Source organism: Crassostrea angulata, chromosome 7 (assembly GCF_025612915.1).
Source record: "Crassostrea angulata isolate pt1a10 chromosome 7, ASM2561291v2, whole genome shotgun sequence".
NCBI lineage: Eukaryota > Metazoa > Mollusca > Bivalvia > Ostreida > Ostreidae > Magallana > Magallana angulata.
Genome location: NC_069117.1, coordinates 37,305,122 through 37,320,683, shown reverse-complemented (window position 1 = coordinate 37,320,683; position 15,562 = coordinate 37,305,122). Strand labels below are relative to the sequence as shown.

Here is a 15,562-nt window from a genome sequence, read left to right as displayed (position 1 = left end):
TTTGAGAGAAAAAGAAAACCATTAAAAATCACGGCGTTTTTTTTAACTCAATTTTCGGGTCAAGGTGAGCTCCAGTGCATCTGCAATCTTTCATCTACCATCCCTGAAAATTTGAACTCAATATCTCTTTTCGTTTAGGAGGAGATAACAGGACAAGCAGACTCCTGAAAATCGCTAAAACGTCAATATTTCACGAACGGAAATTACGTCATAAAAATAAAAAAATATATATAAAGTTTGTATCAATATCTACCAGATCTAAAAGATTCACGAAAATCGATAGAGTCGTTTTCAAGAAATCGCTTGTACAAAAAATCGTAAGGAAAAATCACTAGGTCTTCCGTTTCCAACTATTCTTAAAATGGGTCTCAAAAACACAAGATTTCGGGCAGGAACAAGGCAGTTCAGGAAATGTTTACATTCTTATCCTTATCAAGATGGCCGCATATCCCCCTTAATAGTACACAAGATTTGCCAAATACACCCGTTCACTCCATTTAGTCACTGTGACTTCTTATATGCGACCCAAAATTTTATTCGGCTCGGGGTGTTTGTTTAGCTCAATGTCAGTTATCAACTATCTCATTTCGACGTCAATACTTAGGCCGGTTGCATGAGGTACATTTTACACTATTGGTAATTATGCCAAGATAATAGAATTTTTAAATATTTTTTTTTATTCTTCCTTCAACCGCATGGAATGCCTCCACTTTCTTAGACTACCCGACATACCAACTAGCTATACAATGTGGACCCTGTACCTGACAAATCATGCTGATTGCATACGTATATTTGTTCCTTATACTGTAATCTCATTAGTTTACATAAATAGATTTATAAATATATTCATCTACGGTATATCATAAACTGTAGAACACTATTATGTAAGTACAACGTTTACTTGCAATTTAGGTCGAGTTGTGCTTATGATTCCATATTTGTGGATTATGTAATAGATGTACATGTATATATTTATATTTAGAACGTATGCATTTGAATTTCACCTGGAACAGTTGGTATTTGTTCAAATTCAGATATATATGTTAACCGAACTTATTATCGCCGTAGAATTTTAAACAGCATAAATCGAGATATGATTAAAAAAAGAACAGATCTATATACATGTATATTAGTATATTTTTAACAGCAATATTATTAATCTACAACTTCTTTATAATTTAGTATTGTATTTTACTAGTTCTGATCTCATAGGTTGGTGCTTCTGTAATATTAACAAACAACCATCTTTAAGGTGGCTCTATACACCCACAGTTTATTCCAATTTTCAATAGAAGACCACAAAACATATACTTATCAAATATTAAAATGACGATAGGGATACTATAGGTATTTTTAAAGAATTTTTTAATGTTTTTTCGTGTTTTTGTAAAATATTTTTTAAAAAGACAGCTATCAACAAATTGAGAGAAATTATTTTGTCATATGATGGATATTTCCTTCGGACACATAAAAAAAAAATATAACACTTCTTAACATTCAAAAATGTTATTATTGCAATTTTTTTTAGTATTTCCCCAAAACATATTTTTTCATATTTTCTTACTCTTTTGACAAATCATCTGAAAAAGTTGCTTGATGTTATAAGAAAATGTATTTTAATAAATGTCAAATAAAAAATTGAATGAAAACAATTGCAAATAAACACAAAAAATATTTTAAATTTTATTTGGTATGAAAGTTCCTCATGTAAGGGTTATCGTTCCTAAGTCCCAAGGCCCAAATACCTTAGGGACTTTTCATTTCTGAGTTGAAGAAAATTTCCTAAATATAATGTTGGAATGATAAATACATGCATATTTCATTATAGACTTTGCCCTGTATAAGTGAATATATTCGCTTTAGTGCAAAACTAAGTCAAATAAATAAAGGGGAACATTGACTAGGCTAATAGGATTTATATGTATCCCAACCTGAGAGAAATTCAAAGCAACCCTCTCATCCCCGTTAGGTGTCGATATTAATGTGCATTAAAGTATATTATAATTGAAATATTTTCACCTGTTTAGAATTTTCTTTCACGGTATTCAACCAAAAAAAACGTTTTAGAAATTTTTGGAAAGTTAAAAAATTTATTGTTCTCGATCGGAATCGAACTCATAACCTACTGATTTGTAGTGAACCCACTAACCCACTGCGCTACGGTGTAACATATCGTTAATGCTAAAGAAACTCTTTAAAAATTTATACTTGATTTTATTGTTTATTTCGATAAATAATACCACACAACGTGAAGGTGTCACATACCACATTACTTGTAAGTAATGAATTTTCCAATTATCAAATTAAATCTATCCATTTAACAAATTTTTCAAAAAAGCGGTTCTACGAAAGCCGAATAGGGCCACATAAAAAATATTTTTATCTCGTAATTACGAGAAAAGATCTCGTTATTACGAGTAAATCATCTCGTTATTACGAGAAAAGATCTCGTTATTACGAGATTATTTTCTCGTTATTACGAGATTATTTTCTCGTTATTACGAGAAAAGATCTCGTTATTACGAGAAAAGATCTACATAGAATTGTGCGTTTCTGAAAAGAATTCGACTGGATCACCCTTTCAGTCTTTTTCAATCAAGAAACGTTGATTCAATTTTGATTAATATTTAAAAATAACAACGATCATTTTTCATTAATTTCTACATATCAATAATTGGATTTGACATTTTATCTTATATGAATAAAAGGAAAGAACTTCATGTTATTTTACTATTTAACTTATATATATTATAATCCCACTACGAAGTAAATATACCAGGTAGTCCTATAGTCGTAAAAGTTACAGATAACTTTAAAGACTTTATAGTTTCAGTCATGGATATGGATATACACGATTTACCCGATTTTGTGTTTTATATGTTTATACACAACCTACATGTATATTGAAAATAATTGATTTTTTATGCTAACATTTTGGAGTCTGAAAACAAATAACACGTATCCTTCTTAATTATTGATAAACAGTTCGATGAATTTATTAATCAATCTGCTTGCTACTTCTCCTGAAATTCCTTTAAAACTGCTTGATCCGATTTTATATCAAATTATGCGTACGCTTTTAAACGATGATTATGCTAAGTATGTATATATCAATAGACATTGTAGTAGTTCATACACTTTACATAAAAAGACTAGAATAATGAAACGCGACATTTTAAATAGATCTTTTCTCGTAATAACGAAATAATTAACTCGAAATAACGAGATTTTTTCTAATAATAACGTGATCTTTTCTCGTAATTACGAGAAAATTATCTCGTAATAACGAGATCTTTTCTTCTAATAACGAGATCTTTTCTCGTAATAACGAGATAATTAACTCGTAATAACGAGATCTTTTCTCGTAATTACGAGATCTTTTCTCGTTATAACGAGAAAATTAACTTGTAATAACGAGATAATTAACTCGTAATAACGAGATCTTTTCTCGTAATTACGAGATCTTTTCTCGTAATTACGAGAAAATTATCTCGTAATTACGAGAAAATTATCTCGTAATAACGAGATCTTTTCTTCTAATAACGAGATCTTTTCTCGTAATAACGAGATAATTAACTCGTAATAACGAGATCTTTTCTCGTAATTACGAGATCTTTTCTCGTTATAACGAGATAATTAATTCGTAATAACGAGATTATTAACTCGTAATAACGAGATCTTTTCTCGTAATTACGAGATCTTTTCTCGTAATTACGAGATCTTTTCTCGTAATAACGAGATGATTAACTCGTAATAACGAGATCTTTTCTCGTAATTACGAGATAAAAATATTTTTTTTAGTGGCCCTATTCGTCTTTCGTACGGTTCCCATACAATTCACCTCAGTTTAAATCAGCCAGTACCGGAAATGCATGTTTCCAGATTTACTTTTTTGCGTACTGCGTCATCAAAAAGTGGTGTATAGAGCCACCTTAAAAAACCCACGGCCAGTCTCACATACGCCCTGGGTAAACTCATTGAACTTCTTGTTTTCATGAATATTAATTATTCTCAATTCCCCAATGAGAAAGCGGACCTTTTTTGTTTTGTTTTTTCTGAGGTATGAAAATGACGATCATGTTATGAGACAATGCGTTGTTGTTAGACGTTTGTGTAAGCGGTAACAGAATTAATGAGGGTTTCTCCTCATGAGAACGAGAAAAATTAAGCTAGTTGGCCGAGGGTCAGTCATTGTACATGTATATGAGACTTTCGTAGCTGTCCGACGATGACATTAGCATAAACAATATGATAGTACTGTGTGAAACATACTCTTACTTAGAAATATAGTTTGGTTTATTTTAAAATAAACCAGACTAGATTCAATAATGAATCGTTTTATTAATGTCAGGAACCTTTAGCGTTATTTGTATGGAATAAGTTTTATATCGTACGGTTGTCAAGTTTAAACCATTTTGTACAATAAACATGATAGTGGGATTATAATATGAAAACTCTGCGAAATAGAAAACACAGATATTAGTCATTAGCTATCCTCGACTTATCAGTTCATATCCCGATAAATGTGACAGCACACAAATGTCAAAATCTATACTACTATATCAAAATAATAGACTCGAGTTTTTGGGCTGTAATACCAAGAAATCGGAAGAGAACTGTCTTTTGTTTTATATATTTTAAACACCATTGGTACTTGAACATTACCAATTTGTTTTTATATCTTCCCAATCAAGCTCCGCTTATTAATAATCAACGAAAATTCCTTTTAAAAATCCGGAAATCATCTGGATTTTTTGGATTTTACAATCTTGCGCATGCGCATTACATTCACGCTAAATCATGGGAGGCTCTTTACTTTATGTTTCCACAATATCACATTTGCAATGATAAACTCAAACGATATCAATATACGTGTAAATTTTCATTGAAAATTTGTCATATATTCTGTTTATCAAAGGAAATACGGGAGATAACTCAGTGCATTTAATATGAAAAATCCCGAGAGTTCCGAATGTCAACATGGTGTGTAGATTCGAAGCGAGTAAAAAAGTAAAAAAAATTGGTGAAAAAATGTTTAATTCTTCATTAATATAAATAAAGTTTTAGATGAAAGGTATTTACAGCCTCAAAATGGTTTGTTATGAATAATTTGACTGTTATTTTCAATGCAGCTTCATTAATTTTCATAAAAATTGTTTGGGAGCGATTCTGCAATTTTTTGCTACATTACAGGTATATGGGAGGCGTTTTAACTGTGGTGAAGGCCTGTCCCGAGACACATTTAGATTATTTTTACTAAGCAGAGTGTAGTGAAATTAATAGTATTATTATAGGCTTAAAGCTTGGTTATGTAAATGCCAACAATACGTTAATGTCCGATATCATATGCAATGTCAACCCGTGTACGCACGGGTCAAAGTCTAGTTGGTACTAAATGTATCTTAAACGAATTCCCAAGTGAACAATGTAAAACTTGATAACTTTTTAGATGACCCTCAAATATGAATTGTAAAACAAAATGTAAATACAATATTATATAAATATTTAACTTTATACATGATTTATGAAATGAACATTCATCTTAAAAAGGAAACCACAATACACATGACATGCATGCAACGAGACGCTAAGGTAGAGTATTATTGTGTGTTGTACTTGATGTATATTCTAACTTCATGTACTTCAGTATTTCACAAATCATGCTAAAGCATGCTTTCAAGACGACAGTTTTACTTAACCAGTAGGCATTATCTGCAATTTAGCTTCGATTTCAAATCTTTAAAAAAAAGGGGACAATTTTTGGTATTTTTACACTCTTTGAATTTATTGAAATGGGTAATTTGTGATCTCAGTTTTCATCTGATGGAAATAGTACTTTGCTACTCTGTGGGGTCAAAATTCTTCCCTTAAATTAAGCATCAAAGTAAAACTTGAGAATAATTTCATTATTAAGAAATTAAGCACAGTTAGAATAATAAGAACTCTATGTTGTTCCAGAAAGAACATATACCATATTGCACAGACCTTGAAAATCCATGTTTGTCTGTTCCCCTTATCTTTTGAGAGTCTCTACTGTTTGTTTTGCTCTATATCTGTTACAACTATGTCCAGTTACACAGGAACGCCACTCTAGTCTATCCATAAATGAGGCCAACTTCTGAGATCCATCTCTTGAAAATCCACCATCAAACAAATTACAAACGTAAACTGTACTATATGCACTCAACAATACTTCGAACGAATAACGGCGAGGCCATACGATTTATTGCGGTCTTTGCCTATTGCTTATCTTTGTGCAAAACTTGATTTCGCAACGTTGGAATGCCCGCTCGAAACACTATTTAACCCAAGCTCTTCCCGATAAACTAGACAGAAGCGTTATATTGTCTACGGAGGTAAGCCGATCTTTTGATAAAATCCATATAAAATATGCGTAATAATATTGATTGCACTGGTTGATTGTTTAAAGTTGAAACATTTAATCCAATCAAAATTATAAAGTTAAGATTGAAGAGTAAATCTAATTTTTAAAAAAAGTATATCTATATATATATATCTATATATATATATATATATATATATATATATATATATATATATATATATATATATATATATATATATATATATATATATATAATATCAAGAAAAAGAAAACGAACAGTTCTAAAGTTTCTAGACAATGTGATCAATGTGAATAAAAACTTTGGAACTGTTCATTTTCTTTTTTTTTTGAATATTTATACTGTGTGATATCACCTTTCACTCTTTTTGGATTATATATATATATATATATATATATATATATATATATATATATATATATATATATATATATATATATATATATATATTGTCGTTTTTTTAATTCACAAATATTCATACGATAGACCAGAAAATGTTTATTTGGTTATAGTCGTAGAATTCATAATTATTGCAAACCATTCCAAATGGGTTTATGTACATCAATGATCCGGTGATCAAGCATAATGCGAACACAGGAAAAAATTGCGGATAAAGAGGTGTAAATGTACAATATCAAACTAATTTGATTTTTACTTTTTTAACACAGATCTCCAATTTTAGCAATGAAAACTGTCAACAATGTGCCAGTTAATTATCCCATTATTGATTTGCTTTTATAGAATGTGGACAATTTTCTTCTTAGCCTTTTTGGCGACTGCCATTGCACAAGAGTAAGTGATAAATACATGTATATTAGCCTTAATCATCAAAGCAAGTAAAATTATTCCAGTTTTAAATGTTTATATGTCATCGAACAATGCAGTTATTTTGGAGAAGTAAAAGTACATTTACATTAATTGATCATAAGGAATTCCATGGACCATAAATATATCAGATTTTTTTAAATTAATAATTAACCAATGTAAATGAATTTAATGAATTTAGTTAAATAAGAGATAAGAAAATAGTTCCTTATGATAAACTTTTCCTTTTATGAGTTCTATATACAATTGACCAAGAAGAATTCTACATGCATATCAAACAATTTTACTGATAGTAATATCAAATAATTGATTCATTTTACTGCGTTCTTTAACCGCTAAACGTGTTGAAGATTTTCCTTCCCGCAAAAAACCTCCATTATAAACTAAACGAGAGATAGAGAAAAAACACAACGAATTAAACTTTCCAAACACAGTATATCATGCATCACGAACATTGTAAAAAAAACTTAACTGTTAAACATACTTCTTATTTTCTTTATTAAAAATAAAACTAATAGAACGAAACTTTATCATGGATGAAACAAGTGGTAGAGCTAGCGGGCTGATTTGATTGACAGATGCAGCACGTGGACTCAAATTTGCAATTGCATGATGGATTCAATCACAGTGTACCATATTCTTTTATGAATACTAATTTTATGAATATTTAGTATTGGATATTAGTATATTTGACATAAGTGTACGTTAATTACGCCTAAACGCCCCCCCCTCTCTCTCTCTCTCTCTCTCTCTCTCTCTCCTGTAAGTTGTTGTGCAATTAGACGAAGCCGTACGCGATATAGACTTTTTCTTTGGTCGTGAATAGGTGTGAAAACCCTCAAGGGCATGTCGTTTTCTACCCTAAGTTTGTTAATCACTACATGTATACACAGAAAATGATCGTGACTTAAACTTTATATGTATACACAGGAAACGCATACTGATAACACGTTATGATTCCATGTGCTTTAACGCAGCACTAACTTTATATATGAATGATAATTTTATCATTGAATGAAAAATAGATTTGTTAGTTGATTCCCGACATTTGTTCATTTCTCAATTTAAAACATACACTTGTATTGACAGTTTACGGCGCTATGCGTGTCAACTTATAAAAAGAGAAGATGATATTGCTCTGCATTGATACGAGTTCATCTAATGAAAATATTTAATTTTAAGATTGTTATAAAAACAGGATTATCAACTAATAGAAATAATAACTGAAATAAGCCCGTCAAATACAAAGTTATGTGTTCTTATTTACACATCACAAAATTTAACAGCGTATTAATCATGTTATGTTGTAATTCGAATGTAGTTTCCGATTTCATGATATTCTATTTCATAAATATAATTTATTAATTTTATAATAATATGGACCACAATTTATTTACAATGCAGCTGTTATGCTTAAATCTGAAGTCGCATATTTGATGTGGATTTACGCGACCCGCATTGCCTGTAATGTACAGTACAGGTAAAGTAACAACAACAAGCAGCAGCAGGAATAACGGTATATCACACCGTCGCGGTGTCATCATGGTCGCAATCCATACCGCGATCAAAAACCGCGATGGTGTATCGCGGGAACGATAAAAATACCGTGACGGTAACGCGGGCCAATACGGGATCCGCGTTGCCTGTACTGTAAGCGGGTTTAAACTTTTTTTGTGAAGTTATAAAGATGTGACATACATATATGTAGCTGTCTTTGTTACATGAGCTACATAGTACATAAATAATTCAGATTCACTTCTTGTATTCAGCACCTACCTAGTTGTCGTACCCTCAGACGTTCGACCCGGGGTACCCCTCAGTATCAGCGTCAACATTCTACAGTCCCATGGCAACGTTAACGTGAAAGCCGACCTGGTGGACAAGAGAACGAAAAATCATGTTGCCACAACACACGGGACTTTCTCTCAAAGTTCGTATTTAAAATAACCAATTGTTTTGCATTTAAAGCACTTTCCCTTTTTTTTAGATTATAACTCAACATACAATTATGAAAATTACTTTTTATACTTGAAACTATATACATGCGTATAAATTCCCAAAACTCGTCGATAATCATTTTCTCTATAGATGTATTATATATGTTACTACAAAATATGCATTACAAATTATCTCAGTGCGAACATATTTCTCGGAATAAAAAAATCTACAGTGAGGTAATTTATAACAACATTTCATTTACTTTACCGCCACGTTACTTTATCAAATAAGATTTATTTTTTTATATTCTAGATGTTCCAGGCACTCTGACCATCCAGGTAAGATAAAGGGAGCACACATGTTTCTTGTTTTATTTCTTTACAAAGAAGTCTTTATTTCAGTTTTCCCACAAAAAAAGTACAAAAAGCTAAGGAAAAGGAAAATACGAAGGTGTGATTGGTTTGTAATTCTACGGATGCCTTAGTTATCCTAACCAATTCTTGTGTTTGTCATTTCGATTACAACAAAGATTAAAAAAAAATACAACCAACCTGGATATCACTCTCTGTTCCTTTTTATCCAACCGCATTAGTTTTCTTATCTTTTTTAATGTAGTCCATCCATAACTATCATAGTTCATGTCTAATAGATTGCAAGTTTGGTCACAAAAATCTTAGTGTGATTTTTAGGGGTTTATATAATAAAAAAGATTACCCTTTGAAATTTTGAAAAGAATTGGATATTAACAAATTTATCATATGTTGAAGTTTACATTGAAGTCTATGGAACAAAATGCATTTTTAAATATATTTTTTAGTATTTTTCTCACATTTCTCTCGGTAAAACGTAGGAAAAGCTTTCCCTTTCTTTGAATATGCGAAAATAAATCATAATTTACCATCCAACTTTTCAGAAATTGAATTTTTTTTAAATTTTCGTAAAGGGCAGACATATCTTTAAAAAAGTTTTGAGTGCAAAAAGTTCATTTAATTGACTACATACATACACCCGAGTTTGGTTTATGTCAATCTCATAATGACTTTAAAATATGTATTTGATGTAGTATAGATCAATCATAATTGTTACACTTGCCTTAGTTATCGATGGACTACCTTAATAGATAAGCTTGTGAAAGTAAATTAAACATGAATAAATTTAAAATTGCCTTCTATTATTGGTTACTCTTTGTGCTTGATTTTAAATAAGGTACCAGACAGTTTGGGACCGGGATCTTACTCACTGGCCGTTCACGGGACTCATGGATTGAAGTTTACCAATGAGACGGATCTTAACTATCAGTCCAAGAGTGTCTCCATATTCATCCAAACGGACAAAGCCATGTACAAACCAGGGCAAACTGGTGGGTGAAGTTAAACAATTTAATGCAGTATTGCACAGGAATCTTATAATTTGGTTCAATTATTTACAACAAAAATGAATTTTCGAATAAATGTAAAGAGAACGACATTTATTTTAGAAATTAAAAGCGGTATGATAGGTTGAAACTTTCTAAGATAATTATATTACTTCAAAAACCAGACTTAAACATTTTCTGATACGGTAGATTTCATCTTTCCTGCAAGTCCCTATTTGATCGTCGTGAAATTGGCAGAATTGCCAATTGCATGATTGCCAAAGCAAGACACGTAGCATCAATAAATATAAAATACATGTAAATGATAAAGTCATACTAAGAATAGAAGTTAAACATACTAGATTTTTGTATTTTGCAAAGGGTTTTTTTTTTTTTTTTACTAATTTCTCACGAATGAATTGTAGATCAATATATGTGTATGCTTTAAGCTTATCATAATTTGTTGTTTTAGTCAACTTCCGAGCATTTGCTATATATCCTAACATGAGTACCTACACAGGAGCCATGGATATCGAAATTTATGTGAGTAAAATTAACTTTTGCAAAACTAAGACCCAATTAACATTGTAATTTGGGGGAGTTTATATGAAAATTCAAAACAAATGTCATTTCTACAGTATCATTTAAAAACCTCAAAACACAATATTTATTACGCCCAATTGTGATTATTTGGGTTATGAGGCAGCGAATATTTAAACGAAATTAAAATACATTTAAATTGTACATTGCGATCTTAGCTATTGAGATTTTAAGAGCATTAAGGGTGTTTTTTTTTTTACTGATTTCGCCGTAGGTTTCTGATACTTATATACGTATGTTGGGACTGCCTTCTAAGCGAATATTTGTATTAGAATTAACCAATTCTATTTTTGTTGCATTTAAAAAAAAAAAACAGGACCCCAACACTAATAAAATCAAGCAGATTTTGGGCGCCAGGGACTCCACGGGGGTGATCACCAACTTTCTGGAGGTGGATACCCAACCTGTTCTGGGAGACTGGAAAATTAAGGTCATGGCACATGTAAGTCACTACTTTATTGACATTGATTGACATTTTGATATATCGAAATATTATTCTGATACTTTGATATGTTTCTGTTTTTTATCTCAGGGGAAATCCACCGAAAAGACGTTTACAATTGCCCACTACGGTAAGAATAATTTTTCCTGAAATAATCTGGGCTAAAGAAACGTCTGACAATGTTTCAAAATGCACTAAAAATCGTTTTAAAAAGATTTTAATGAAATTGAAACTAAAATAAAAAGTATTTCAAAATGTAAATTAAAAATTTAAAAAACAAATAAAAAAAATGGTTTTAATAACGTGTTAGATAATCAATCACAATTTGGATCTCCATGATGGCTATATTCGAATGTTTTTCGTTCAGTTTTACCAAAGTTTGAGGTGACAGTTGAACTTCCGTCATTCGCTCTTTCTGCCGATGACAACCTTATGGGAACTGTGAGAGCCAAGTATGTATTTGTGTTTGATTTGTTTCATTTTGTTTTGTATTGTTTTGTTTTTTGTTGTTTCAATCGAAATTAATGCTGGTATCAAAATTTGTTGGACATCTTTTTTTTTGTCTTTTACGAATTTACTGTTTCATATTTTTTTTCGAAATCTGTTCGGCATTTTCAATTAAACGGAAGGAATAGGGCTTAAAGAGTAAATATATTTGAAAAATGTAATATACCGATAATATTGGTGACACATCAGTATTATAGCACGAAGCAATTTATTTGGAAGCCACAAGAAAAGGTGCTGATGTGGTTCAGACCATGACATCTAGTGTAAAAAAAAAAGGACACAGAGAATAAACCCAAAACATACAGAGAAAAGAAAAAAAATACTTAATCGAATCGCTTCTTCTCAAGAATTATTACAGTATGTGACATGTGCATGCATCCGATTGAAAATTCATTCAACTGTGAACTCTGTATATATATTATGAGGCACATGAGGTGCAACGTTCTTTGAAGAAATATCAAGAATAACGTCATTAAAAACTAAAAAGTATTAAGAATTTATTTAAAATTTGAAAATACGGCAGAGCTTTAATTAGTTGAATCCCTATGAGATAATGTGGATTCAAGTTTGCTCAATTTATGGTACCTGATACCGATAGAAACCGGTTCACAGAATGGGGGCAAATTCAGCTTTAAAATCTATATGGGTAAATTTACTATTTAGAAATTATTTTCTGAAGTATGTAATCGTAGAACAATTTAGTTTGTGATGTAACTTTGGAAGCATCCTGATAGGTTTTTCCAATCGTGATCCTAGTACAATAATTTAGTCCCAAATAGAGACTGAAAAAAGTTCTTTATGTTGTTACATGGATTTGTTTTTAAACGCTATTTTTTCTTAAAAGTTGCAAGAGTTAATAATCATCAAATCAAATGACCAATTTTCTACACAATAAAGATACATATTTTTTTCAAAGTGAATTTGATTTGAACATATTTTATTATGCAAATATACATTTACATAAAAAGATTAGGCAGCAGGCAATGCCTATGTAAGCCTTCTCCATAATTTTCAAATTAATGACCATAATAGGTATTCAAAGTTTAGAATTGTTTGTTTGGTTAGCGAGGTAGGGTCATGGACTTCTGGTTTTTAGATGTGAAGAGTAGATTAAGTAGTTTCGGTATGTTTATATTTACCTAATCATTTGACACCAGATATACTTATGGTAAACCCGTGGAAGGCACTGTCACGCTGCGCGCTAAAAACGAGTACTGGTACCGACCCTGGAACTACCACGGAGACGAACCAATGATTGAGCAAACACTGACTCTGGTACTTTGCACAGAATTAGTTTAGATTACACATTTTTATAAAACTGTATAGAATTGTTCCTCTATTGCTTTTTATACGATTACTTCGGAGATATTTGCATTTAATATACCATTATGTTGATATTATTAAGATCTCGTTTTAAGCGAAAGAAATTTTGTCATTTTTTCATTTTTTTAAATTTAATCTTAAAATAACACAACATTCATTGTTAACACTTTCTCTGTAAAATCGTATTTTTAGACAAACGGTGAAGCCAAATTCACTCTATCCGGTCTCAGTACACTTAACAAATACCTTAATGAACGGTACATCACTGTGGAGGCCAATGTGACAGAGAGTCTGACCAAAATAACACTGAGTGGGAACAGTAAAATACAGTTCCATCAGCATGCTGAGAAAATGGAGTTCCTCGCCTCGAACCCTAGCACATTCAAGCCCGGACTTCCTTACACTGCCTATGTAAGTACTGGCACATTTATTGGGGCTGAAAGGCAATGGTCACGATTTGAACTGAAGTTTTAAAATGTTATTTTTTTCATTCTTAACGTTAACAGTGCTTAACTTAAGTTTTAACTGACCACAAAAATTGAATGTCATTGGTAGAGGTGAAAAAAGTACTAACAATTGTTTCTTATATAAACAATGCAATAGACTTTAAACTTTTGCTGCTCAAATTGTGACCATATCCCAGTAAAAGTGTTGCTTAGACTCACTGTAAGATTGATTTTTTTCCATTTTCTAAAAAAATTGCGTCTTTGTGTAATCTATTGAATAATCCATAAAACAATATTATGTTAGTTAAACTTTGCGAGAAAATCATTTCTTACTTGGGAATATTAATAAACATGAAATGACTAGTAGTATTTACAGATTTAAAAAAGGCAAGTTTGCAACACCTTTCTTAATATTGTTCTTTGTCATTGTCTTTAACTTCTGTTTTAATTTCCTTCATAAAATGCATCCACGCCTTCAGAGGTCTTTAGATTTTCTTTTCCGATTACTCTTATAAAAACAAAAATATCTCATTACAGTTGTAAATGTAGAAATTATCGAATATAATTATGAAATCCTTGAAAATCTTTTGAATGACTAATAAAAATAATGACTTTTTTCAAAGATAAATATTTTATACAATTTTACTATCATATACTGATGATGAAATTATTTCGATTTGATTTATAATAATTCGAAAACCTCATTCAATATTTGAGTTCTTTGCCTATAAGCACTATCGTATCAATGATATTTATAGATAAGAGTCACCCGCCAGGACGGTAGTCCAATTACTGGAACAAAGCAGTCTGTAGTCCTTCATAACACAATAACCGCCCAGCTTCCAACCCCTTCCACAACACCCCAGTACTACTGGGGACCACAGACCACTAACTATAAACTGGGTGACCAGACATTCACCCTTCCTGATACTGGCGTTGTTGCCATCCAGGTACAGATTCCAGAAAACGCCACAAGTGTCAGTTTACGGGTGAGTTGCACTGTATTATTTTATTTTGTCTATATAATAATAAGGTTTCTATTTTAAAGCTTCTTTCCTTGTGAAAACATTTAAGAAAAAAAATCTCTTTTTTTTCAGGCGGAATATGGATCTGTTTCGAGTTACAAGTCTCTCCAGAAAAGCTATTCTCCTAGTGACAGCTACATCCAATTGTTTTTAAGATCTACCACCTTGCGTGTAAGTTTAAACTTAAGCTAATGTTCTCAAAATAATCTGTATTAAAAGATCTTTATTAGGGAGTTGAATTTCTTATGCTTTTTAGGCAGGAAGTGTTGCAAACTTTGAAGTTCAGTCAACAGAGGGTGTACAGCAGCTTACATATCAGGTAATTTATTAACTTGTTATTTAAGAAATTGAAGTGTGAAAAGTTTTAGAAATTGATTCTCGCAATATTGCTCTCGTTAACCTCTTACCCATTCGTTCTATATGTGCATGCAGATGCATCATCTTGAAAAACATTTGATTAATCGGATTTCTTTGAAAATATGAAATTATATTGATGAAAAATGTTCATCGAAATGTAATTTTTAATGTCATCAGATTTTATCTCGGGGGTCTATTGTACACGCTGGATCTGTGGATGGAAACAACCAACAGTCATTCACATTCAGTGTACCTCTGACGGACAAAATGGCACCCAATGCTCGGATCGTGACATATTACGTCAGAACTGACGGAGAAGTTGTTACCGACAGTATCAGTTTTAACGTTGCAGGAGTTTTTCAAAACCAGGTATGTAAAGT

General features: G+C 31.3%; 1 protein-coding gene across 6 annotated transcripts in view; it reads left to right on the top strand.

Moving 5' to 3' along the window:
- The first annotated feature begins 598 nt into the window (after window positions 1-598).
- Window positions 599-15,562, top strand: part of LOC128192930 (CD109 antigen-like) — a 34,783-nt gene continuing 19,819 nt past the window's right edge. For 5 of the 6 annotated variants that reach the window (XM_052866019.1, XM_052866017.1, XM_052866014.1 and 2 more), the window contains exons 1-15: window positions 599-618; window positions 7,107-7,157; window positions 8,960-9,120; window positions 9,441-9,466; window positions 10,335-10,488; window positions 10,955-11,025; window positions 11,399-11,524; window positions 11,615-11,654; window positions 11,892-11,976; window positions 13,189-13,306; window positions 13,547-13,765; window positions 14,559-14,789; window positions 14,898-14,996; window positions 15,082-15,144; window positions 15,360-15,551. In XM_052866019.1, the coding sequence (XP_052721979.1) occupies window positions 614-618; window positions 7,107-7,157; window positions 8,960-9,120; window positions 9,441-9,466; window positions 10,335-10,488; window positions 10,955-11,025; window positions 11,399-11,524; window positions 11,615-11,654; window positions 11,892-11,976; window positions 13,189-13,306; window positions 13,547-13,765; window positions 14,559-14,789; window positions 14,898-14,996; window positions 15,082-15,144; window positions 15,360-15,551 (1,641 nt within the window). In that variant the 5' untranslated portion in view covers window positions 599-613. Of the gene's footprint in view, window positions 619-6,296; window positions 6,357-7,106; window positions 7,158-8,959; window positions 9,121-9,440; window positions 9,467-10,334; window positions 10,489-10,954; window positions 11,026-11,398; window positions 11,525-11,614; window positions 11,655-11,891; window positions 11,977-13,188; window positions 13,307-13,546; window positions 13,766-14,558; window positions 14,790-14,897; window positions 14,997-15,081; window positions 15,145-15,359; window positions 15,552-15,562 lie in introns of those variants that run through there. The other variant, XM_052866018.1, reaches the window with a different exon arrangement.